Genomic DNA, 25,240 nt, shown 5'->3' on the forward strand with positions numbered 1-25,240 from the left:
TTTAATTATGTAATTTTTAATTTTTAGGATTTTAATTATGCAATGTTTAATTTTATTTGTCATTTGTAATATTTATTGTGGGTTTTAAATGAATTTTAATATTATGGAAATGTTTTTGTGTAATTGAATTTTATATTAATTGTGCTCGTCCTTGCGGAAGAGCACAGTTGTGGGTGTTGTGCTCTTGCCAGAGAGCAGGCATGAATAGTACCGCCCGGGCCCACAACCGTGCCGCTGGCAAGAGCACGGTTGTGGATGCTCTAAATCCATTTTAATAACTTCATTTTTGATTTTAGTGACGAACAATACTATTTTCTTTTCTTTTCCTTCTTCAATTATGACTATTGAAGTTGTAAGGCCATCCGCAACGCGTCTCGTTGTCATCTCTATCTCGTCTCGGCGAGACGAGACGGCATCGAGACCGCGTTGCAGCCCCGCGTCTCATCCCGGTCTCGGCGAGCGTCTCGTCCCAGCGAGACGGTTGGCGCGCCCACTGATGTGTAATTTTCGAGTTCAAATATTAATGGTACAGTTCACACAAGTTTAATAAATTGACTCTAATATTACAACGAATATGCAAGAATACAGAGCCGATTGTAGTACTTCGAGTGTCGATCCACAGGGAGGCATAGGCTATTTAATTCGAGATTGATAAGATTAATAAACAAATTGAAAACTAAAGAATGAAAATAGAGAAACTCAAGAGATAGAGAGCGTTGCTCCTAATATGCTCCAAATGTGAATTAACTTAACGGACCAATTAACTTATAGATTAACGATTAATCTAATGAAAGTTGTAATAATCTCGTTCATTCTACTCACACTGAACATGTTCATAGATGCTTGAATTTAACCTTGCTGAACACTAAGATCAAATTCGTACTCGTCGGATTATCACTCCTACAGGCGCATAGTAAGCTCTAATCCAACTTCTACGTTCCAACGTACATGATTCATTTACAAAATCAATTAAACATTCCTACAGAAGCATAGTAAATATCCAACAATTATTGTAATACATGTAAATTAACTTATCCAAGATTCATACGCTGAACACGATATGAATCTTAAACTCTTTATCTACGTTTCCACCTTTTAACCAAGTTAAATAGACATTAGCTAAAAGACAAGATTGAATCATAAATCAGACAAGATTTGAATGGCAAATGCTCCAGATCCGTCTCGTCACCTTTTTTTCTCTCCCTCCTTTTTTTCTCCTTTCTTCTGCCACCCTATTTCTCTTGGGAAAGGAAACTGTCGCACTTAACTGCAATATTACAGTTATAGTTGATCCACCCGGCCTGGTGGATTATTGGGCATAAAATTCACCCGGTCGGGTGACCAATTTTGAGGACTTGCTGGAATTTTTGTGTTCTAAACATCATACCCGGCCGGGTATTTTGTTAGGCATAAAAGACACCCGGCCGGGTGCCTCATTTTGAGAGCTTTCTTGACTCAGGACGCAAACTGGGCAGTCTGTCATATTGGGCAGTCTTGCACAACTTTTTCACCATCCGAGCTTCATTCCTACACCATAAAACATACTTTTGCAAGCATCAAACTATATAAATCATGTAAAGTTAGGGGAATAAAAATGTATAATTTGATTCGCATCACCCACTCGCCGGCCCGCGAGTGAGCGTCGTCACGCTAACGCAATAAATTTTTTTTAATTCGATTTTAATTAAAAAAATTAAAAAACAGTCATATGACCGTTCAACGGTATTTTTTTAATTTTTTTTCTTTTTTTACTCTATAAAAACTCTTCTTTCATTCTCATTATACACACAAACACACATCTATTCTTCTCAAATCATCTCCATTTGCTCTCCAATTTTCATCTCACCTCTCAAATTTTCATCACAAAATGTCTGGCAACAGAAACTCCGGGGGCTCCGGCGGCTTTGACATGAACGCGTTTGGCGACTGGGGGCATGTACAATGCCTTGGGTGGTTCCGGTTCCGGTTCGTCGACGCCGAGCACCCAAGGCTCGTCGACGCCGAGCACCCAAGGCTCGTCGACGCCGACAGCGTACCAACCACCCTATTTTGATGTGGATGCATACGCTTGTCCCTCCGCCCCGAGGTATTGGCAGGGATTATCTCAAATTAGGGAGGATTATCCGGATGAACACAATCCGGAAGGAAGACGAGGCGGTGGAAGCTCCAGGGGTCGCGCATTCGAAGCCGTGGAGGAAAAGGAGGAGGCGGCCAAGGAGGAGGAGGATGTAGGTCGTCATCTATACGGCCACAAGGACACGATGTCTCTGTTCAATGCTTGGGTAAGCATCTCGTTTGATCCCATCGTCGGGAATCAACAAATCCGAAAGAGTTTTTGGGAAAAGGTCACCGACGCCTACAACTAGACCAAGCCAAAGGGGTCCCGCCGCCGCACCATGAAGATGCTCCGAAGTTACTTTGACCGAGTAGACAGAGATGTCAAAATATTCTGCGGCATCTACAAGAATGAAGCAGCTCATTACCAAAGCAGAGCCACTGGAGCCGACATTATGAGAGCGACTTTGCGAGTCTTCTTTGACGACAACGGCAAAAAATTCAAACATGTCGATGTTTGGGAGGCCGTCAAAGACGTTGAAAGGTGGGCCTGCGGTGTCCAGTCCAGTCAAGGCTCGAGCTCGTAGCGCACGAAGCACACGGCGGGTGGCCAATACTCGTCTAGTGAGGGTGGGTCAGGCAGCGCCTCACAAGAGGTTGAGGGCACGACCACCGATGCATGGGACTCATCCCGTGGGCGCCGTCGGCCGCAAGGCGTCGAAGGTGGCTAGAGGGAGGAGGGGCCGAGGCGAATCAAGCCAGGCGGGCTCGGGCTCGAACACCCTATTGTCCATGTACTTGACCGCCACGATGACAGACACTTCCCGCATGACGCCTCCACAATATTAAGTCCATCTTGTCGGAATTGAGTATATGGCAAGACAAATTGGTATTCCGCCTCCACGTAGCTTGAGTGCACCGCCACCGCCTTCGGGGAATGATTCGCCGGCGGAGTAGTTTTTTAAATTTCTATAAAATTGTATTTTAAATTATGTAATTTTTATTTTTTTAGGATCTTAATTATGTAGTTTTTTTTTTGAATTTCAAGTTGTATTTTTATTTTATTTAATGAAGTGTGTTTTTTATTAATTGAATTTGTTTGAAAAAAAATAAAAAATGAAATTGAATGAATAGTTAAAGGATGAGATGATTAAGAGACGGTTAAGAGATTGAGGGTTGTTGTCTCTTAATGAAGAGATGAGATGAAAAGTACAGTGTGGTGCATGAATAATGAAGAGATGAGACGGTTAAGAGACGGATAAGAGACAACATTGCGGATGGCTTAAACATTTGGGTGGGAGTTTGGGTTGTATCTTATATTAATAATTTTAGTTCTTTATCCTAATTTTTATCTTAGCTACCAAACATAATCATTATATTATTTTTCTTGGATTTTATTTTAATCCTTATCTTACTTTATTGAATCGAATGTAAACCACACAAGCAATTATTCTTAAAATACTATCAAATCTTAATCATCAAGTTCAAAAGTGGAGTATTAGATTATTAAACCGACTAAGTTTGAATGTAATATAGAGACTTCATCAACACTAACCGAAATAGTGAACTGAACTTTTAAATTCTCTGAACCATAAACTAAACTCCATATCACTTGTTCAAGTGCATTTAATATGTATCTAAATGCGAACTCTCAACTCAAATTCATCAAGTTATATATATAGCCAAGTTACTACAGTGATCATCGTCATCATTCACAGCCCATTCCTGCCACTACACAAATGAAAATTCCATACATTAATTATGTCATCTTACATGTTTATATAGCCTAAAGTTAACAACACAATATTACTAATAACTATCCCACCATCCAACCATGGCCAGAGCAGTGAGCTTCATCATCTTATCTGCAACACAAACACATAAACTCCCAAGATCAAATATACGTATGTGTAAACTCTACTCCGTCATGCTTTAGGGCAGTGCAGAATTTAATAGTCCTCCAACGAGCTGTGTGTCTCAGTGATTGTGCGTTTATATTACGACCAAAATGTCGAACAGTGAAACCGATATGGACAGTCTGTTGTATAAGTAAAAGTAGTTGAGTTCAATATAGTAACTTACCAGCAAATATTGTCCCAGTGCAGAAAACCGCCGTGACCTCTAGTATTAGTGAACTTGTAAACAGGGCCAGAAACTAAGCCAGGGAACGTATCGGGTTAGTAATTTGTTAAGAAACGAATCCGTGATGCTAACTACAAGCACGAACTAGAAATCGAGAAAGTACCTTCATAGCCTCCGAGAACAGGATCCTCTGCTAGTAAGAGGGGAGTGTCGAGGTCAATGAATCTGCAAACAAATGAGTGAAAAATATGCTTTTTTTCACATAGTATTACTTGAATTAAAACACTAGTGTTGCTTACTTGAAACACCCGAGACCAGCTGCCAAATGACCGGCAAAGCCCATAGCAAGCCTTGTTTCGACCATACCACCAATCATCAAATCCAATCCGGACTCCCTTGCTAGATCAATGATCTCGAGAGCCCCAAGCACTCCCATTTTGGCGAGCTTGATGTTGACTACGTGTGCAAGGTCTTCCTTCACTATTTTCTTCACATCATCTAAACTACGGCAACTTTCATCAGCAGCAACAGATACTCCATACTTGGTTCTGGCAACGCGACTAACGCGACCAAGGCCTCTCCAGTCATCTCTGTGAACTGGTTGTTCGAAAAGAATAGGCGTCACCTCCATTTCTGCAGGAAAAGAGAAAGGTTACTGAGATCGTCAAGAAAATATATGCAGGTAGACGGAACATATATTTACCGTGTAACTTTTGGAGAACTTGAATGGCTTCTTCAGAGCTATAACCTTCGTTAGCATCTAAAATGAACAAGCAGTCGGGATGGACTGTGCGTATAGCTTTAAGAACTTCAATGTCAGCAGACAAGTTCTTCCCCACTTTGAGCTTCAAAGTCTTGAAACCTCGAACGCGATACTTAGAAGCCAGCTCTGCTGCTTCGGTTGGGGAAACTATTGGAATCTGTTTGTATGATTATAGTTATTACTTATTAGTTAGTCACTTCACCTGCTAATGATTTTCTTCACATGAACAGAGAAGTATGTATGAACAGAGAAGTATCTAACTGTTATATCTGTTGTTATCGCGTTTGAGAATCCACCGAACAGTCTCCATAGAGGCACTCCAATGCTGTTTGCAACTGCATCGATCAATGCCATCTCGATCCCTGCTCTGACCTTCATCAATCAGACATATACATTCAATTAGGTTGCAAATCCATCCTACATCGTAGAATGAGGGAAGTTGGAAGTAATATATATGTCGAGGCATTTTGGTAGTGACACAAAAAATACAGAATCTTCAAATTCAAAGACTATTTAACATTGTAGTTTGCTAAACAACAGACTATGAAATCTTGAAAAACAGAGTGAAAACTAAGAAATGAGGATAGTCACAATCAACATCACCAAAACAGTGTCAATTGGGATTATGAACCCTAATGAAGAAAATCCCAAATACACCACCAAACATGATTAATTCAAATCCAGTACAATTAGAATCCAACAAACCATCTAAACTATGTCAAATCCAAACCAATCCAACAAACCATCTAAACTATGTCAAATCCAAACCAGAGATTAATTTATAAAGTAAGAATTACAGGAACTAGTGCGAAACTCACAGAAGCAAAAGAATGGCCAGGAAGCATCCCACCAATCTCAGCAAGAACAATGGCCAAGGTCTTGCCAGGGCTCTCAAGCAGAGCCCGGCAAGCCTCGGCCACCGCGGCCAGGGCCGCCGCCTGATCCTCCGCCGTGACACCGGGGAGGATCGGCGACTCCCCCCACCCAACGCAGCCGTTGCGGAGCTCCACCCGCACGGCCACATTCTCCACGCTGTCCACCCGCGCCGTCGCGATCATGAACGGCGCGAGCAGCGGCACGTTCAGCGCCCTCCCCTCCGCGCGCTGCACGCTCACCGCGTACGTCTCCATCAGGTTCTTGAACCCCAGGCACGCCGGCGGAGCCGCCATGCAGGCGGTGGGGCTCTTGGAGAAGCGGAGAGGCGGCGATTGCAGGGAGAGGAAGGCGGCGGAAGGAACCATTTTTTCTCCCTCTGATTTAGTGAGAGTGAACAGAAACAGTTTGCTTCAAAATTTTCAATTGTGATTTGAGGAGAGTGAGAGAGAAGAAGAAACCCAATTGTTTTTGGATGTTTTTGAAACGTGTTTGTATGCAATAATTAATTACTGTATTTGGTGCTGTGTGTGTTTTGCAATTTGCATGTGTGATGTATCTGTTTATCTTCTACTCCACCTCGCCAAAATTTCCATTTCAGGCTATTTTTCAAGATTTTGATTTTCATCCATGCAATATTTCGAAACGTGTTTGTTATTTTGAGAAGATAAAAAAGAGATTAAATTGTCATGATTGCAGTATCCACCTAAATTTGTGGCAGTTCAAATTTCAAGAATTGTTAAACACGAAAAGAATTACTATGAGTCACATTTTTTTTCTGCTTATTATATTATAAAAACAAAACGAAACAAAAATAGGACAATGGCAAAATGAGAAAGGTGTTGATTCTGTATAAAATTTACTAACATAATGTGAGCTTTAATTTGCTTATCAAATAAATAGTATATCTGCTTATTATACAGTAAAAACAAAATGAAACAAAAATAGCAAAATGGTAAAATGAGGTACTCCATTAATTGACGCCGGAGATAGTATTCAGCCTTCTTATTATTTTGCTACTTTGCATTAAAATACTAATTAAACATTTAAATTCAAGGATGTGGTTGAGTGACATGTGACTCTACTCAGGCCAGTTGTCTCACCTTTCGAGTTACCTATAATCAGCACGAAGAATAATCACTTGGTCCGCCGATAAATATCTTTGTTCTAACAACAACAAAAATTAAACTTGATATAATTGCAATATCCACGTAAAATTTATCATTTTAATTTTTTTCGAAACTCCTACTAAATTTCCGGCACTTTTAATGTCGAAATCTTTATATTAATATTTGTACTGTAGTTCAATTCTTACCAAATAAGTTGTCTTAATACTATTAATTATCCATTGCTCTCTCAATTTTGGATTTTGATCTTTTAAATTTATGTTTCCTACTATTATCATTATAATTATTAGTATTATTTTTGTGATGGATCTTTTATGGAGTACTTGTTTTATGGCAGTTTTTAATTATTAGTGTAATTAAATAAAATTTGAGTATATGAATGTATCAATCCATTTACTCAATTTAATAAAAATAAAAGTCTTTGTTTTGTCGAGCGTGCCTCTAAAGTTGTTTTTCAAATATCAATTTGTGATGGTTATTATTTTATTAATGTCAAATAAGCTTTTTTGGCAGTGTGTGTTAGCGTTAGCTAAATACATATTAGAAAACATTGCTCCTATCAATAATTTTTTTCTATATATTTGGTCTCTACCAAAATAGGGAATGGTTGTTAGATGAGACTGTCATTTAGTTTGAGAGATTAAGAACAAGTTGTTATCATTGAATGAGACTAATTAAACAGAATATGTCTTTACGAATATGCTTAGTGACCCTCTAATGCCCCTAATGGCTGCTTTTGGATAACAAAACTATTATTAATAATTTAGGCCACAAAAAGTTCATTTGTGATGCTACATTGGAGATGTAAATGTTGACATGAAACTGTATGTGTTCACATATTCTCAAAATGCACTTTTTTTTCCAGATAAATACGTAATACACCTAATATTAATACGTCGAAATGGCTTCTTATCCTGCGAAAATATCCATTGCCAAGTGATATCAATAATATCACTAAAATATTCCATACATCAGCATAGATAATCTAAAGTAAAATAAAATCGAAATTTTTTGTATTTGATTGTTTTTTTTATCTTATTCACAAAACAAATTTTTATTTGGAAATATGATTAACATAAATAACTCAAACAAAACAAAGATATATAATTATCCAATCCTGGGCCTACGTTCAGGAGGAAAACTCAAATCTGTGTGGGCCTGAGTGAACACCGGCCCAGGACTTGGTTGGACTGTTTTAGTTTATCCAAATAATAATTTCTTCTTTGTTATTACTTGTAAAACACTTTATAGCAAATTTTTTATTTTGAGTTGGCCGCCTAATAATATTTTGGTTGACAATTGCAGTTCTAAGTAATTCAGTAGGAGAAATAGTTTTTTAATTAATAAAAAGTGAAGAAGATAAGATAATGTTTGGGCAAAATCTTGAAACTTTTTACATGGATAGCTTTTCTATTCACAAAGTTGCATTAATGAACTTTTTTCTACATAATTTTTAAAAAATAATTCTATTTGTTGAGTCATTGGAGTCTCTTTCAGCATGATAAAAGTAGCAAATCAAACGCCACTCTCCACTACAAATGAAATATATGAGGAAGATCACAATTCAGTAAATAAATGAGTTCTTGCTCACAAATGAAATAGGAATTATCGGTATGAGAAACATTTCTAATACAAATGATCATTGCTGTTTTTTCATTGAAATTCATCGCATATAATCTCTTACTGCTTCTTATTCCATCTTCTTTTGTTGAATTCGGAACTGATGAATCTGGTGTGGTAGTAGTAGGCTAACTTATGAAACTTGACGCATAACCCTTTTTTCTTTTCTTTTCAATTGCCAAACTAAAAGGAGAAAACTTATCCGAAGAGTCTTTCTCAAACTGCTTATGCCAGCTCTTATGACTCGCTTTGGTCTTTGACAGATAACGATACTCTGATGGAAGAGATGTCTGAGAGGGCTTTGAAAGCTGCCAAAACAAAGGCCTCTGCTGAGATAGCCGAACTTATCATCTCCCTAACCTCTGAAGTAACTTGAGTTCTTGATGGATTACTGAAAATGCATTCACCTGTTTTCAGTAAACAACAGGTTGCTGAGTTTAGTTTTAACATGTTTTGAACTGTTTAATTTCAATAGACTGGTTGAGGTAGCAAAAAATCTTGGATGGTTTATATATGTACAACACACACACACACACATCAATTTCATTCCGGTTATGTAGTTCTTTATGATCCAATTCTGTGCAGGACTTCCTCTCTGATCATTGTCATTTGCTTCCCTTGTTGATGAACTTGTGTAGCATCAAGTGACATGTCATCATCTATAAGTTAAATGAAACTATCTGTGACTTTGAGCTTTGCATTTTCAAGATTGGAACACCATTTTCAAGATTGGAACATGGATCAGTTATATCATAATTTTTATTTATATTTCATGTAATGTGGGTAGGATCAGTTTATCTATCTGCTACACAGAGCCAACTCCCTACAATATTGTAACCTTTTTTTTCAGTTTCAAAACTTGAAAATTTGTGCGCACATCAGCCTCATGGAACTACAACAAATTCAACATTCTAAATTCTTAAAATTTGAAAATTTTAACAATTTTTTGTTTTAACTACTACTCTTACTAAGTAGAGGTCTTTTTTTTGGTAACTTGCTGATTTGTATTTAAGGCTGCTCCGTATCCAAAGGCAAGGATGGACAAGTCTCATACCACTCGACCACACCCTTGGGTTTTAAGTAGATGTCTTTGTTTGCATATGTAACTATGAAATTATTCCTTTAGATTTATCAATTTTATCCCAATTTTCTAAATTGTACTAATAATTTTTATCAATTAGTACTAAATTTTAGATAATTATAATTATAAAAATAAAAATAATTAAAAGGAAATATGTATACTACCTTTTCATCCTAGTAAAATACTAGTAAAAATTAGAATAAAATTGTTAGAATGAATTTTCTCTCATAAAATCGATATAAAATTGATACAATTACTAATCATATATTGATATAAAATTACCGAGTTTTAAAGATTGGAATAGATTCATTAATAAAAAAATTGTGTTAATACTTTTGTATAGGTATAAAATATTCCAAACCTATGTTTTTCTCAATATATAAATACCCGTCGCCTTTGTAATAAGTCAATCCGGCTGCTTCTTCTCCCTCGAAAACCCCTAATCCAAAACCCTAGCAGCCATGGGAATGGGGCAGGAACAGCTCGTCCTCCGCGGCACCATGCGCGGCCACACCGACTGGGTCACCGCCATCGCCGCCCCAATCGACAACTCCGACACCATCGTCACCTCCTCCCGCGACAAATCCCTAATCCTCTGGACCCTCACCAAGGACTCCTCCTCCTCCGGCGTCGCCACCCGCCGCTTCACCGGCCACTCTCACTTCGTCCACGACGTCGTCCTCTCCTCCGACGGCCAATTCGCCCTCTCCGCCTCCTGGGACGCCGAGCTCCGCCTCTGGGACCTACACACCGGCGAAACAGCCCGCCGCTTCGTCGGCCACGCCAAGGACGTCCTCTCCGTCGCCTTCTCCGCCGACAACCGCCAGATCGTCTCGGCGTCGCGCGACAAGACGATCAAGCTCTGGAACACGCTCGGGGAGTGCAAGTACACCATCGAGCAAGGCGAATCGCACTCCGATTGGGTCTCCTGCGTCCGGTTCTCGCCCGACGCCGGCCAGCCCACGGTGGTGTCGGGGTCGTGGGATAAGACTGTCAAGGTCTGGAATCTGACCAATTGCAAGCTGCGTGCGACTCTGACTGGACACACTGGATACGTGAACACGGTGGTGGTGTCGCCTGATGGCTCGCTGTGCGCCAGTGGGGGAAAGGATGGTGTGATTTTGCTTTGGGATTTGACGGAGGGGAAGATGCTGTACTCGTTGGAGGCTGGCTCGATTGTTAATGCTCTGACGTTTAGCCCTAATAGGTATTGGCTCTGCGCTGCCACTGAATCGGGAATCAAGATTTGGGATTTGGAGAGCAAGAGTGTTGTTTCGGATCTCAAGGTGGATTTGAAGCAGGAGAGTGAAATGGCCAGAGATGAAGCTGGGCAAACTGCTGCTGGCAAAAACAAGGTAAATTTTTTGTCGTGTTATCTGCTTAAAGTATTTTTTAATTAATTTGTTTCTTTTTGTAATTATGATTGTAATTCTTTCGTTGGTTGGTTACCAATTTATCTTAATGTATGTATAGTAGAGTATTTTTGAATAACAGAATGCAATTTTGAGTTGTTTCATCTCTTATAATGTCGAATTTTTAGGTTTGATCCCCATTTTTTTCAAAAAAAATGCTTCTGTTTGATTGTGTTTTTTTAATGAATTTGTCTGGTTGAACACTTAAAATTTGATGATAATGGGAAGTAAGTGTAACGATTATATACTCCGAGCAACCGTAGTCACTCTGTTCCTATCTGCCATTCTCAATCCACCCTCCTTGAATCCTAAGTGTTTGTTTGGTCAAGCCTTTGCACTTATAAACTGTATATGATTATAGGTTCGTTTAGGGAAACAGAAACAGATGAAACTTTCATGTTTGTTTTTAATTTTTTAAAGATCTTTAATTTGAATCAAATTTGAACAAATAAAGCACAGTTTGAATCAAAATTTAAGATCTTAATTTACTAATTTGCTTGGCTATGTTTAGTAGTAGTTCAATAATCTTGATTGTCCATCTCCGGATCTGACTTATCAATGAAATTCTATGTATTTATAGTTTTGACTGTAAGTTATGCTTATTCATAATTGTTTGCTGCAGGTTATATATTGCACCAGTCTCAGCTGGAAAGCTGATGGAAGCACCCTTTTCAGTGGCTATACCGATGGTGTCATCCGAGTTTGGGGCATCGGCCGATACTAGGAATGTGATTCAACTCTCGTAAATTTCCAGCATGTGGAAAATTTTGACAATGTTTTTTGATCACTTGGGATTTTTGTCTGCTAGGTTTCAGCACAATTCAATTCTAATTTTATATGCATAATCATATCTCTGTATTTCCTTCTACGTGGCTACTCGTTTTTGAGTTTTCATATTTTGTACTCTTAAAGATTCACATATGTTCCATTTTATCATATAAAAGCTTTCGAGTTTGTTAAGTGTTTCTCCAGAGAAATCTGTAGCATTTGTGCTATGTGTAGATTATGCTTCTATACAATTGTTTGCAGTTTCCATGGAAAAAAAGTAGTGTTATTCAACATAACAGTTATCTGCAGTTTCAAGATTACTGATCAAATTCTGCAATCATGCAATACCTATTATCATAAGATAATACACCAAAGTTGAACTTTAAAAGTGTAATTTAGCTAGAGAGAAATAGGTCATGTGGCATGAGCATCTACAGGCTCCGCTTCTTCAACAGTGGCTTCCTGCTTGATAGAATGAGAGTGCATATCTCTGGTGAAGTTGGTGGTGGTGTCCAAGAAATAGAGAAGGAACGACATGGCGAAGCAGCAAAGGAACATGGGTATCGGGCCGAACACCCAGAGGAAGAGAGGAAAGGACAAGTAGAAAGCTCTGAGTCCGAGCGACCAGAAGAAGCTACCCCTGTTCAAGTTCCTGGCCACGTACTCAATGGCGTCTATCTTGCCCTGAGAGGTGGGCACGGTGGCTAGAAAGCTGACGTGCGCGTAGTACCTTATGGACTGGACGTTACAGAGGAATGCCACGAGAAAGCAGAGCAAAATGGCAAAGAACTTGAGCGAGGACATGAGGGAGGATTTGTTCCCGTAGATCAACTTGGAGGAGGGGGAGCTGGACTTGTTGCTGACATACACGCTTATGAGCGAGCTCAGAGTGATGGCTGTCGTCGCCAAGAGGGTCGATGCCATTATGTTGTTACGGATCGTTTGAACTGCCAGTACTCCATTTTTTAGTGGATCCTGTCAATTATCAAAACAAACAACCATGAAAACTGATTACAAACAGAAAGGGAAAAGGAATACTAACAGACATCAAGCAGAAGAGCCATTTATGGCGGCTCTGAGAGTTGATGCCGATGACAGTTCTTGTCGGATTTCGGATGATGGTGAAGAGAAGCCAGAGGTGGTAGCCGAGAAACATAGCCATCCCCAACGGCACCAGCACGTAATCGAGCTGCTTCTCCTCCATCTAACTCCAGATTTCATACAGAGGCTAGAAGAGAGATGGGCAACATTAAATAATAGATATTGTACTATACAATTACAATACATCTTTTTTATTGGTATACTAAGTATTATAGAAATAATGAATTGAATTGTGAGATAAAGAATCTGAATTGCTGTTTTAGGCAGTACAAGTTACAAAATTTGAAAGGTGTATTTCCTCGTCATCTTAGCATGCACACGTTCTGTTTACCATAACTATAAGATCTTCATAAGCATCTAGACACATTACCAAAATTAGGATCCCACTATGCATCCCATATTCAAATTTTCATTATCATGGATGTACACTCAAACTGCATTGATTCTTGTTCACTTTTGATGAAACTTATATGCGATTGTACAATATGATTGAAACTTTAAAAAACTAAAGTTTAAAAGAAATAGACATATGAAATATTATAAATTTATAAATTAACTTATTGTATTATTAAAATTTTCTCTCGCCTGTTTTTTCTTTCTATTTCACTGTCATGTTTAACATTCCAGTTCTATTCAACTCATAGAGGTGTGATTGTTCTCAATTTTAAAACTACATCAACCAATCCTTTAAATAATACTGGGTCATTTGCTTACAATTTAGCCAGGGACAACTTATGCTGAAACACTGGAATTGGTTTTCAGCATAAATGGTCAAATTTTAATCTGATAATAATATGTAGATAAATATCTAAATAAGCCATGGTGTAGTAATATACAATAATAGATAGCTTTATAAAACCGTGAAATAAAGAGTCAGTTTTATTAAATTGTTAAACATGTCTCCAACAATCGCATATTATTTTTTTTAATTAATTAAGCATCTAGATTGTAGTGTTACGTGTGAAATATTCCTATGGAAATTATTTAAATTTATTATCTTTGATGAAATTGATGCGTCACCCGTCACCACCCTCTTCACATTTTATTAAGTCCAACAATATATGTTAGGTTTTGCCCCAAAAAATAAAACAAAACACACATGACGAGCACACACGTTTGAATAGAGTAGACTGCACCAACTTCCCCAGCATTAGATAATGAAAAAGCTTAACAACTTTTTGTCCTAAATAGAAAAAATCAATCATTTAATTTTTACCATTTGAACTTCATCAGAGTTCTATAAGTTGCAGCAAGTCCAAATTTAGTTCATATACTATATGAAATATTAGAATTTATCAGTTATCTTATCTGACTCATTTCGGTTGAAATATGTATGATGTAGCAACCGGATTTAAATACGTAGAAGTATGTAACTCACTTTTTAAGTGTGATAGTACATAAACATGTGGCCGGTGATATATTTAAAATTTGTCGGCACATTATCTCGCCGTAAATGAGGTTGATGGGATAATTGTGAAATTTTCATCTTTTGTGATTTAACTTGCAAATTTTAAAAAATGTGACACTGACACGGACCCGAATTTGAACGAATTCGATCTTCTTTCATTATTTATTTGGCAATTTTTACTATTAAAAATGAATTCCCGCAACATTTGCATGATCAAGAACACATACTTACACGAAATGCAAAACCTATAAAAAAGAAAACAAAGATGAACGAACGGATCAACGACGCAAGAGCTTAAGCGCCTTAGCCAAAGTAGCTCTAAACGTCCGTACATCAATGGTGACATTCTGATTATTCAAGTAAACGTCTCTGAGCTCACCCCAGCCCTTCCTGTGTATCGAAATCGGATCTCTAATCACCGGATGATCCGCCGCATATCGCAGAATCAGAGAGCTCTCCTTCAACCCAATTTTGTAATCCAGATACCTAATCCCCATCCCCGCCGCCGGATCCCCAAAATCGAGCTTCGCGAACGCGTCAATGGCGCCCAACGGCACAATCTGTACCAGCACCGCCTTCTCCGGCAGGAAAACCATGTTCGTCAGCCCCGCGCCGTGCACCCCCACCATCACGTCGCACGAGTTCACCAGCTGCGCGAATTCCGTCAGATTTGTCGAGTGGTCGCCCTCGGCGGAGACCACCTCGAACCCTAGCTTCGCCGCCGCTCGCGAGATCCGATCCTCGTTCGTCAGAATTCGTGTCCTCTTCCTCGACACGATCATCAGGCGAGGCCGCACTCCGCCGCGGATCGCTTTTTCTCTGTTCAGAGAGTAAGTTTGCCGGAGGAGCTGCCGGAATTTATGCATGCTCGCGCCGGAGGAAGAAGTGGAATCAGCCGCCACCACGAGCTCGCTGTCGAATTTGAGGCCGGCGATTAGTCTCCCGTAGCAATTTGTGATGTTTTCGTTGTCGATGTCGAGGATTTCGCTTCCGGTGAGGCGGCGGAGGAGGGGGCGGAACTTCGCCGGCCACCACGGCTTGTAGTCGGTGGCGAGAAAATGCACGTTTCGTTTGAATCGGAACGACGTCGTAAACAGTGGAACTAGTAAATCGGCGAAATCGTGGAAGTGATTTCCGGTGAATCCTCCGATTGAGAAGAGCAATGCAGGGAGAGAGTGAAGCCGGTCGCATTTCGGAACGGAGGCGTCGTCTTCCGCCGCTAATTTAACCGTCCATTTTTTAACAAATCCAGTTCCTCTCCTTGGATAAGGCTCTATGATCCAATCAGAAACGGCGTTCGTATCCAAAATTTGATACGAACGCGGCTTCACCAGGAAAACCGTCGATGAATTCGCGTCGACTCTTACGTCTCCTTGGATCTCGCAGTAATCTGCATGTGATTTTAAAACTCTGCACAACGGCTCCACATTCCGCCATTCTCTAGCTAGTTCCGTCACTGACTCGTTCGTTACAAACATGCTTTGCAAATTCAACGGCTCGATTTTGGCTGTTTCGTTGATCACGAGCATGCTCTTAGCACTATCTTCTGAGAAACACAACAGCATTATTTTGTTAGTGTTGTTTTAATCATCATATCAATTTCAACAACGGTTGGAAGTTGGACATGCAGTCGACATTCCTAACAACATCAACACACATATACCTCCTGTTTGAGCAGTGATATTGTCGATAATGGCATCATCTATGAGCATGGTTTCCACAGCACTGATCGAGAGCTGCAAATTGACAGCATCGCCAACTGAGATATACAACAATACAAAGCCTAATTTTCAGTACTTAGTTTCTCTCTCGAGAATGCAAAATCAAGAGAAAGAGAGGCTACGTACTAAGTGTCAAGGGATGCAAAGTAGGCTTGAATGCGGAGGAAATGCTTAGCGCGATGAAGAGAGCGAGGACGAGAGCGAAGCATCCGAATCGTTGGCGATCTAAGCGGCTGAAGCTCTTGGCGAAAATAGGATCATACATCTTAACTTACTTGGAAATGGAGCTCTTCTTGCTTGAGGTGATGAAAGCGTCGAGATCTTTGCTTAAATGGAGTCCCACTAAAAGTCAAGGGGAAGTAGACGGAGTCGAAATAATTAATTAATTAAATATGTTTATACGTAGCTTATACCAACTTAATTTTTCGTGCTCCCCATTTCAATGATTGATTTATAGGTTAGTTGCAATATTACTTTTGGAATTTGACTTATAGATTCTATATATCTTGTCAAATTGTGTAGGTATTTGATTGATTTCTTTGCAACGTTGTTTTCGTATCCAATTATAATCGGACATTTGTATTTTATCATGGTCTTCGCCCATCCAACAAACGACATGGTTTCTAAAAAATAATTCACTATTTTTTCATGTAAAAGATGAATTATAATTTCTCGTTGGTTTGATCGTTGTCAAGTGTATATTTATGATGTCATCTTATATCATTGCACATTTATAAGAGTATTTGTAGTTTTTGGATCGACGATGAATGCGCAAGTAGTACTTCACAATAGAAAGGATTTTCAATTAAATTAGATGCACTTATATTATATAGGGATATTGGCACATAATATCATGGAACTTTCAAAAAGTTGGGTTTTCCCACTAACTTTGAAATTTGCAAATAATATCACGAACTTTACCCCGAGTTTGTTATTTCCGACCAATGAAAAAATTCCGACTATATTAATAGATTGAAGAACAAATTTGGAGGGTGTGCCTCAAGAAAAACTATTCTCAAAGATTGAAAATCTTGAAACTCTCGAAGTTGTTGTCGAGAAATTACGAAAAATTCCGTATCATGATATTATTTGCCGAAATTTTTTCATTGGTGGGAAATAACAAACTCGGAGTAAAGTTCGTGATGTTATTTGCCAATTTCAAAGTTCGTGGGAAAAACCCAACTTTTTTAAAGTTCCATGATATTAGATGTCAATATCCCTATTATATATGTATGTAGGTATGTATAAAGTATATTTGTAGGTTTTTGGGTGGAAGATGAAACGTAAAATAGTACTAATAGAAAAGATTTTTGATTAAATATTATCAAGATTAATTTTGTCTATAATTAGCGCATCTTTGGTACATGCCTAAACTTAATATTAATACTTTAAATAGGAATAATAATAATAATAAATATACTTTTAGACAATCCAATGGTATTTCAATACTTGACCATTTATATTGTACTTTCATAAAATAGAAGACGTCTGCTACTCTATAAAATAAAGAAAACTTAATTATTTAGCTAGGAACGATGTTTATAATTTACAATCAATTAACGTGAGAGCTTAGGGAGATTCTCAAATCTGCCAATGCCAATTTATAAATCATATTCCTTCGATTATAGGTGGCACGGTTGTTTGTTCAGAAAGGATGACTTCAACTACAGCTATTAGAAATTAGAGGGTGAAAATTATTTGTGAGGTCAATTGTAGAATATGTCACATCCTCTATATGCATGGGTATAAAAGTGGTAGCTAAAGAAATAATAGTATATATAATAATATGATATTCGATTAGAGTATAAGTTTAAAAAAGTTGTTAGTCCCAAATTTGGAGTTTCTTGCGGGTATCCTAATACCATGCCCCATCTTAATTTTAATTTAATTATAACGTAAACAATGTTGAGAATTAAGAAATTGAAACAACTTAGTGTCGGTAGAGAAGTCCGAAGCTAACTATTAAGCAGTAGGCAATGAGTTGCATTCCATGGAGCATAAATAATGAATTTGTTGAAGAACACACTATAAACAAATACGCTAATTGTCAAATAAATTATAAAAAGATAATCATTTATGGTTTGCTCCACATTTTTCAAAAGCAAAAGAATATACTACAAAAGATCAAATTTTCAGTCATCTCATCCTTCCCTTATCTGTCTAGTTATGCGCTAATAAGACAACCAGTTTAAAACAAGTGGATAAAATGGTAAAACCGGCAATGTCTGCTTAAGTTTGGAACAATGTTTTGTCCATGTGTTTTGAATAGGCTGTCACATAATTTGCCAAAAAAGGGAGGACATACCAAAATTTAACCATCTTTTGTAATTTATTTGGCAATTTATCCAAATTTAATTATAAATGTATATTTGTACATACGTTATTTGAATTTTAAGTCGTAAACATCCAGAAGATAAATAAATCTACACAACTTGTTATTTCTACATAAAACTTGTGTCGAAGATGTACAAATGTAAATATATGTACCTACTATACATAGACGCTCAAAACTGGGGTATTATTTTCTTTGAAGCGTATTTTAATCTTTTTAATTCCACTATCAACAATGGATAGCTCTCCATGTTATGGTGGATGATGGGGTATTATAATTTATATTTCCAATTTTTAATATAAAAGGAATGGGAGACAAGCATACTAGAAACCAGTGAATAATGTACACATATATAATCACTTTTATTCAGTATTTCAGTATAGAAGAGTTGATCATCATATTCAGACCCTAAACAAAGACAAATTATTAGTTTAGCGTGGAAAAAATGTTGCTTGTGTACCTGCTCTAATGACTTGAAAAAGTGCAATTGTGAGGTAGAAGGCACTAAGGGGTAGGTTGAATAAAAAAGGGACATCTTAACAAATAGTATTACAAAATATTCAAATATTATAGTACTTGATTGCATAATTTGCATTCACTGGAATCTAGGATTCATTTGGGACAAATATTGATGACCCTCATACAAAATGGAACTATTGGCTATTCAGAATTACAAATCTTTTAGGAGTAGTTGCAAGAATTTAAGCAGAGTAAAGTACGCCAAAACTTGCAAAAATGCCCACAAAGTAAATCACATTTTAATAAAATCATATAGCAATATTTCACTACGTTTCACATAATTGAGTAAAATTATTACAGGTGAAATCCAGTCTACAACAAACAAAAACGACCTAGAACGTGCTCGAAATTTGAGTACATGGTTTCTTTTAACGAATAGATGTAAACAGCCGCAAAACATTCAGATCTCTCACAACTTAATACAAGAATTAATAGACAATTTGCATGTTGAACTTTTGCCAACCATCAATTAATTAGAACAAGTGAAAATGAAAGAAAAACAAAAATTACCGGCAATGTGATTTGTCTTCCGGTTAAAAAGTACAGGGCTACACAATCATTAGTTAAATCCATTCAGCCTATGGCTCCTCCTCGGGACACAGTCGATTTCCAAATCTGCGAGGGTAATACTGATTTTATGGTAAAGAAAAACACTAAAAGATGCAACGAAAATATGATCATTGTGAAGGGCCAGTACAAACCTCGGGTAGGAAGCTTTATACATTGTGCAGAAATCAGATATCCGTACGTGCTTGTCTACAAGGTTATTCTTCTTCTTCGGGTAGTTGAAATTCAAGATCAAGTTTCTTCTTTAGATGTGATCTGTCAGCACTGGAAGGAAATATGTCAGTCCAAACATCACATAAAACACAATTGACAGCCCGTCATATGAGCTTTGGATAGATATGCATATTTACGGTCAGACAGTCCAAGCGATGACCATTATATTTAGTAACAGAGATTGACTGGAAATTTCGTTTTCTCACAACCCCCCCCCCCCCCCCCCCCCCCCCAAAAAAAATCCTCTGAAACAACCCGAAATTCTCTGCAGATGGCCAATCTCAGCCCAAAATATCAACCCTCCCTATCTCTTCATGAAAGTACTGACAGAAAAAAGGATCAAAATCCAAATCCCCTCTCAAATCCAAATGTACACACAATTAACTCATTTATCCAAGCTAGAACTGAACTAAACAAATTATCTCGATTAAACCATAAAATGGGCTTGTTTTTACATGCAAAAGGGACATTCAGCATTAGGTAAGACCAGGAGGAGTCCTTGGCTCCTTGCCCTATTTATCACAAATTTCCAGGGAAGACAAGGGTCAATACCCTACTCCCTTTCCTCCTCAAACCACTACGATGAAACAGACAGACGATAACAAGACTAACAATGGAACATAAATTAAGTCACTTGTACAAACAATCCCTACTAGAACTGAGAAGGTACACCACAACTCTCACATGCCCTTCAGGCTTTAGCAGAACTAGAAATTCCCCTTTTACTACTGCGACGGTATCCACTATTACTCTCTAACCCAAGTTCGGCTGGTCATAGGTTTCATCTAACAACCTTGGGTTGAAAGATTTCTTAAGAATTACCTAGAGTATCTAGCCGATAAGGAGAAAGATTACATTTGACAAAAAGTGTTTCCAGCTGTAACTTCACCCAGCTGATTATACTATGAACTCCTTCGATCCCTACTTTTGGACCCTACTTTTGCAGTTATATGAACATCCCCTCTTTAACTTTCTTTTTTGTCGTAAAAAAAAGCGCATTAGATTGGATTTATTGATTAAAAATTCTAACCTAGTTCAAAAAAAATCTACTAGGCTACTATCCAAGAGAATCTTTGGAACTAATATTCATGGGCTAAAACTTTTGGCCACTAGTATTAAGGAGAGTTGAAAAGTAATGTATTGTGTGAGTGAAAAATAATCAAATACTCCCTTCGTCCGCCATTAGGAGTCCCATTTCTTGGCGGCACGGGTTTTAAGAAATGTTAAGAAAAGTGGGTGGAAAAAAGTTAGTGGAATAGGGGTCCCTCTTGTATATATTAGTTTTAAATGAAATGTGAGTGGAATGAGTTAGTGGAAGGTAGGACCCTATTATCATTTATGGTAAAAGTGAACCGGGACTCCTATTCGCGGACGGACTAAAATGGAAAAACAGGACTCCTATTCGCGGGCGGAGGGAGTATTATGTAAAGGTATCCTAAAAATAACACAGCCCGTGTTACATGGGATGGCCAAAAAAGGAAACATGCCACGAATATTGGGACAGAAGGAGTACTATATTGTTCAAGATTGGGAGTTCATACATATATTTCGTTTACATTGATTCCTTAACTTTGTCAATTCAAAGATTTTAAAAGAAAGGTGCGATCCATTAGAAATCCACAATTCTTTTATATATGTATCATCCAAGAGATTATATTTAATTGATAAATTTGACACTGTCATATATATTAAACTCACCATATTAAACTCACCATCACCTTCTCCACAAATACAAGGGGATATTTTATAAGAGCTACCAGCAATCAAGAAGAGCTCATAAGTTTATCTATTGTACTAAAATGACCATTATAAGAATTGCCCTTCGTATAATTTTAATGCATATTGTATTTTAGCTGAATTATTGACCTAAATACTCAAATGAGCACAACATTTGATGCTGCTCGAATCAGTTCCAAACATCAGCAGCAATTCTGTAGAAACTGATGTATGGTTGGCAATTCATTGATGAATAACTAAAAAGTTTGATAGGAATATGTTTTTTACAAGTTTTTTTAAAAATCTTACCACCATTCAAGATACATGAGTTTGCTAGTGGTACTATATGTAATATTTTCTTCACAACTGTCTGCTACTTGATAGTTACAAATCAGAGTATATAAAAGGACATGTGGCACACATGTGAATCTTTTCTTCTAGGTAAATTACGGGGTAGGCTTGAATGCAAAACCGATAAAGTACATATACTTTTCAATTGCTTTACTTTGGTCGAGTAGTCTTGTTATTATTAAAAAAAAATTAACTACAGATAGGTAACAAGAAAGTCTGCTCTTTCCAATACAATGTTAAGTCTCTTCACTTCCTGAGCTAAAATACGAGCATAGCCCTAATCTGTTCTCCTTTCATTGGTTCTCTGCAGCTTTCTGCCCCTCCGCCCTCCCTCTATTTATCTTTCTGAAGAAGTGAAGTATTTATATAGTTTGGCATTCCAGGTCAAGTTTCATGGGATACTTATTTCTCCAGATAACCATCAAATTGAGGACACATCCCAAAGTGGCCCAGGGGTATGAGCAAATTTGACAACTATGCTACAGTTACGATGATTTTATGCCGTGTCTGAAGATCCCTACTTACACAGTTCACTAAATTTCCACATTTAAAATTTCAAACAAAAAGTGGGTATGACTTTTGAGCATATCTACTGTAGCTGCTCCTTTTTATCAAAACATATAATGATATAAACAAACAACTGAACATTCAAGGAATATATATTGTCATCAAGTGTACAGAAAGAGCCTACCTGTTAATAGTTGGTCTATTTGGTGGCCTCATGCCAAAAACTGAAAAATCCAAAGACATTGGAGCGTGCTCACTCCTCTCCCCGGCTGCCTGCTTTGTCTCATTGCCATGGTCGTCCATCTTGATCGTATTGTGAGCATTCACATCAAAGCCCTCCCGTTGAGGCATGACTCTTCTTTGTTTTCTAGGAGGAGACAGCACTGTTGGTCCATCCAGAGGATTAAACTCTGAGGCCTTTGGATTGGCCGATTCCTTCTTTGGCGGAGGTCTTCGAAGCAAAGCAGGTTCTGTAGGTGGAGGTATGGAAGAAAAATACCTAAAGGAAAAGCAAAAGATAAATTTAAATGTTTTCCGACTAACTTCAGTACAGTTGAATAAGAATACCTATGCTCCAGAGCCTGGTGAGCTGAAATTCTTGCTTTAGGATCATACATGAACATCTTCCCTAAAAGGTCTAAACAATCATCACTAGCCATGGGAAATAATGTGCGCAGTGTTTGACCAGGCACATGCTGATATTCCACATAATCTGGAAGATAGACCATATCTGACCATTGGGATGCCTTTGGCGTCCCAAAAGCCGCAAATATCTTTCCTAGTTGATCAATATCACTGTTTCCCTGCAGAAAATCTAGTTTGAGCCTCACATCTCAACCACCGCAGGCATCACATGCTCAAATTTATCACACATGTATGGCCTATAACTTATGTGTGCCTTGATCATAGCAAGAAAAACTGATAATTTAGGACGATGAAAAGATTTGAGAAGTACACTGCCTTCCAGAATCCACTTAGCAAATATGAATGAGAAGATGACATAAGCAGATTAAATTGCACCTGCAGAAAAGGTCGACGTAAAAGCAGCTCAGCAAATATGCATGCTGCAGCCCATACATCCACCCCTGGACCATATTGTTTGGCACCAAACAGAAGCTCGGGAGCTCTGTACCATCTAGCAAAAACCTAACACGACACTACAAGGTTCAATATGATTTTCCACAACACCTTGTATAAACAATTAATCGAATGGTCGGAGTAAGAAATACTATTAGGTTCTAACAATATTTCATGCAACAAGTTTGAATGTAATCGGGGTCAGAATCCCGATTACCCAAGACACAATACCTGATGTGTGAACCTTCGATCAGGGCTTCCAAATATACGAGCTAAACCAAAATCTGCAAGTTTAAGTTGTCCAGCAGGTCCAATCAGCAAGTTGTTCGGTTTCATGTCCCTGTTCAAACTAATATAAGAAACCAAAATAAATGAAAAGTTGAACTTGATTAGCTCTAAGAAAAAGAAAAAAGACCTATGCAGGACCCATTTTTTATGGCAAATGGAAAGCCCCTTCAGTGTCATCTGAATGTATGACTTGATGTCAGCTGGAGAAAGAACAATATTTCTATCACGAATAACAGCTTCGAGATCTGTCTCCATAAACTCAAACACAAGGTGCAAGTTCCCCTTGTGAGGGAATGCATCAATCAACTCGATGATGTTAGGATCCTTAAGCTCTTTGAGCAACTTAATTTCTCTTAAAGCTGTGAAATTGACACCTTCCTTCTGCTTCCCCAAACGAATTTTCTTGATAGCAACTACTTGCCCAGTCTGCACAATTATCATAGCTGAAATCAGAGCAGCTCACAGAAAATTGCCACAAAATGATATCGCTTGTATGAAACCTCCATCCCCATAACCCCAATATAACTGAAACATCCGTATCTTTCCCCAATTTCAGAAACTTCAATAGGTGGACGAGTGCAGCAATTACTAAAATAGAACACACAAAATTCAGCAAGGGTAAAAGCTGCCTGAGGACTCAAACCCCAAAAAACCCTAGAACAATAATTAGTCGGTAAATTAAGACAGCAATTCCGAAAATTGGCAAGATGAAATTGACGAGCACGTATGAGAAGTGGCGTAGGGATGGATGGTACCTTAGTATCGATGGCTTTGTAAACGACACCATATGTACCTTCACCGAGAACTTCGCGTTTGAGATAACGATCGGCTACCTTCTTGGTCAACAGCTGATCCATGTCCGCCATCTTTCTCCGCGTGTTCGCCCACCCTTTTCAAGATTCAAGAATTTGATGCTCAAATTCGTGGGTTTTTCTATAAATCAGTGTGAATACAAGTTGTCATCCTGCGATAAAGATAAAACTGAGGTGTGAGTGAAGAACATATGACATACAATCGTGTGAAGATATATGCGGATGCAATTGCGATTGGGGGAATGCCGGAGGGAGCGTAGTGTGTGAAGCTGCGTGTGTTTCAACTTTTGTTTAATGGGTTTTTGCACTTTTGTTGCTAAACAAATCAAGTAATGGAATTTCGGTAGGGAATAATTTCCCTCTCAACTTACTTATATATATCTTCGAATAGAGAACTATTCTACTACACAACTTGCGTGAGCTTCATAGCATCAGCAATGGCGTCCGTCCCGGCGAAATTTCGGCACGCCTGCTGCACAACTTGCGTGAGCTTTAGAGCATCAGCAATGGCATCCGTCCCGGCAGAATTCCGACTGGCGTGCCGGAATTCTGCGGCTGACGTCCGCCATTGTGCATGGTATGCACGGATACGGAATTCCGCCGAGAACACCGCAGTTCCGCGGCGTGACAGGCGTGCGGACGTCCGCCATTGCGTTGACTCCCACAGATGTCCGCACGGAATTCTCGTTTATTGCATTAATTTTTTTTAAAATTTTCTATATATACGGCTCGTTGAACTACATTTCATTCGCACCACTTGTTTTAACAAGTTTCTCTCTCTACATTTCTTTTATATATCCGGAATGGCTGATAGTGGTAGTGGTAGTGGTAGGCATTATGAACACAT

General features: G+C 38.4%; 5 protein-coding genes across 10 annotated transcripts; 1 reads left to right on the forward strand and 4 right to left on the reverse strand.

The window, feature by feature from the left end:
- Positions 1-3,693: 3,693 nt before the first annotated feature.
- On the reverse strand, positions 3,694-6,244 carry LOC121746904 (L-Ala-D/L-amino acid epimerase-like). Of its 2 annotated transcripts, XM_042140860.1 has the most exons (8): positions 5,719-6,244; positions 5,162-5,272; positions 4,841-5,057; positions 4,437-4,770; positions 4,301-4,362; positions 4,138-4,210; positions 3,881-3,920; positions 3,694-3,786 (listed from the first exon to the last, which is right to left on the reverse strand). In XM_042140860.1, coding segments are annotated over exons 1-7 (1,221 nt in total). In that variant the 5' UTR covers positions 6,142-6,244; the 3' UTR covers positions 3,694-3,786; positions 3,881-3,919. The 2 variants fall into 2 exon arrangements, with proteins under 2 accessions (XP_041996794.1, XP_041996793.1); XM_042140859.1 differs by having other exon boundaries at positions 3,694-3,920.
- A 3,655-nt stretch (positions 6,245-9,899) lies between these two features.
- On the forward strand, positions 9,900-11,973 carry LOC121749690 (guanine nucleotide-binding protein subunit beta-like protein). Its single transcript, XM_042144280.1, has 2 exons — positions 9,900-10,956; positions 11,636-11,973. The coding sequence occupies exons 1-2, from the start codon at positions 10,063-10,065 to the stop codon at positions 11,735-11,737; spliced, it is 996 nt and encodes a 331-aa protein (XP_042000214.1). The 5' UTR covers positions 9,900-10,062; the 3' UTR covers positions 11,738-11,973.
- Positions 11,974-12,042: 69 nt separating this feature from the next.
- LOC121749691 lies at positions 12,043-13,083 on the reverse strand. Of its 2 annotated transcripts, none has more exons than XM_042144281.1 (2): positions 12,824-13,083; positions 12,043-12,756 (listed from the first exon to the last, which is right to left on the reverse strand). In XM_042144281.1, the coding sequence occupies exons 1-2, from the start codon at positions 12,983-12,985 to the stop codon at positions 12,196-12,198; spliced, it is 723 nt and encodes a 240-aa protein (XP_042000215.1). In that variant the 5' UTR covers positions 12,986-13,083; the 3' UTR covers positions 12,043-12,195. The 2 variants fall into 2 exon arrangements, with proteins under 2 accessions (XP_042000215.1, XP_042000216.1); XM_042144282.1 differs by having other exon boundaries at positions 12,828-12,996.
- Positions 13,084-14,429: 1,346 nt separating this feature from the next.
- LOC121747477 (alpha-1,3-arabinosyltransferase XAT3-like) lies at positions 14,430-16,439 on the reverse strand. 2 transcript variants are annotated; one of them, XM_042141516.1, is made up of 3 exons: positions 16,138-16,439; positions 15,954-16,049; positions 14,430-15,836 (listed from the first exon to the last, which is right to left on the reverse strand). In XM_042141516.1, exons 1-3 carry the CDS (start codon positions 16,274-16,276, stop codon positions 14,569-14,571), a joined length of 1,503 nt encoding a protein of 500 aa, XP_041997450.1. In that variant the 5' UTR covers positions 16,277-16,439; the 3' UTR covers positions 14,430-14,568. The 2 variants fall into 2 exon arrangements, with proteins under 2 accessions (XP_041997450.1, XP_041997451.1); XM_042141517.1 differs by having other exon boundaries at positions 15,954-16,026; positions 16,138-16,264.
- Positions 16,440-19,099: 2,660 nt separating this feature from the next.
- LOC121749693 (cyclin-dependent kinase D-3-like) lies at positions 19,100-24,730 on the reverse strand. Of its 3 annotated transcripts, none has more exons than XM_042144286.1 (9): positions 24,594-24,730; positions 24,337-24,470; positions 23,709-24,007; positions 23,525-23,633; positions 23,237-23,362; positions 22,784-23,019; positions 22,401-22,715; positions 19,564-19,693; positions 19,100-19,477 (listed from the first exon to the last, which is right to left on the reverse strand). In XM_042144286.1, the coding sequence occupies exons 2-8, from the start codon at positions 24,445-24,447 to the stop codon at positions 19,627-19,629; spliced, it is 1,263 nt and encodes a 420-aa protein (XP_042000220.1). In that variant the 5' UTR covers positions 24,448-24,470; positions 24,594-24,730; the 3' UTR covers positions 19,100-19,477; positions 19,564-19,626. The 3 variants fall into 3 exon arrangements, with proteins under 3 accessions (XP_042000220.1, XP_042000219.1, XP_042000218.1); XM_042144285.1 differs by having other exon boundaries at positions 24,337-24,514; XM_042144284.1 differs by having other exon boundaries at positions 19,100-19,491; positions 24,337-24,730.
- Positions 24,731-25,240: the final 510 nt, after the last annotated feature.

The sequence above is a fragment of the Salvia splendens genome, chromosome 9, assembly GCF_004379255.2.
Source record: "Salvia splendens isolate huo1 chromosome 9, SspV2, whole genome shotgun sequence".
NCBI classification, from domain to species: domain Eukaryota; kingdom Viridiplantae; phylum Streptophyta; class Magnoliopsida; order Lamiales; family Lamiaceae; genus Salvia; species Salvia splendens.

What these genes read in the sequence shown, in the direction of transcription:
- LOC121746904 (XM_042140860.1), bottom strand. Translation starts at nt 6,141, where the DNA reads ATGGTTCCTTCCGCCGCCTTCCTCTCCCTGCAATCGCCGCCTCTCCGC. An exon ending in CTGGCCATTCTTTTGCTTCT is followed by an intron (nt 5,273 to 5,718) that starts GTGAGTTTCGCA and finishes TGATTGATGAAG; the next exon opens with GTCAGAGCAGGGATCGAGAT. An exon ending in TGTTCTCGGAGGCTATGAAG is followed by an intron (nt 4,211 to 4,300) that starts GTACTTTCTCGA and finishes TCCCTGGCTTAG; the next exon opens with TTTCTGGCCCTGTTTACAAG.
- LOC121749690 (XM_042144280.1), top strand. Translation starts at nt 10,063, where the DNA reads ATGGGAATGGGGCAGGAACAGCTCGTCCTCCGCGGCACCATGCGCGGC. An exon ending in CTGCTGCTGGCAAAAACAAG is followed by an intron (nt 10,957 to 11,635) that starts GTAAATTTTTTG and finishes TGTTTGCTGCAG; the next exon opens with GTTATATATTGCACCAGTCT.
- LOC121749691 (XM_042144281.1), bottom strand. Translation starts at nt 12,985, where the DNA reads ATGGAGGAGAAGCAGCTCGATTACGTGCTGGTGCCGTTGGGGATGGCT. An exon ending in GGCTCTTCTGCTTGATGTCT is followed by an intron (nt 12,757 to 12,823) that starts GTTAGTATTCCT and finishes GATAATTGACAG; the next exon opens with GATCCACTAAAAAATGGAGT.
- LOC121747477 (XM_042141516.1), bottom strand. Translation starts at nt 16,276, where the DNA reads ATGTATGATCCTATTTTCGCCAAGAGCTTCAGCCGCTTAGATCGCCAA. An exon ending in TTTGCATCCCTTGACACTTA is followed by an intron (nt 16,050 to 16,137) that starts GTACGTAGCCTC and finishes TGTATATCTCAG; the next exon opens with TTGGCGATGCTGTCAATTTG. An exon ending in TATCACTGCTCAAACAGGAG is followed by an intron (nt 15,837 to 15,953) that starts GTATATGTGTGT and finishes TGTGTTTCTCAG; the next exon opens with AAGATAGTGCTAAGAGCATG.
- LOC121749693 (XM_042144286.1), bottom strand. Translation starts at nt 24,447, where the DNA reads ATGGCGGACATGGATCAGCTGTTGACCAAGAAGGTAGCCGATCGTTAT. An exon ending in ACAAAGCCATCGATACTAAG is followed by an intron (nt 24,008 to 24,336) that starts GTACCATCCATC and finishes ATAATTGTGCAG; the next exon opens with ACTGGGCAAGTAGTTGCTAT. An exon ending in CACCAGGCTCTGGAGCATAG is followed by an intron (nt 22,716 to 22,783) that starts GTATTCTTATTC and finishes CTTTTCCTTTAG; the next exon opens with GTATTTTTCTTCCATACCTC.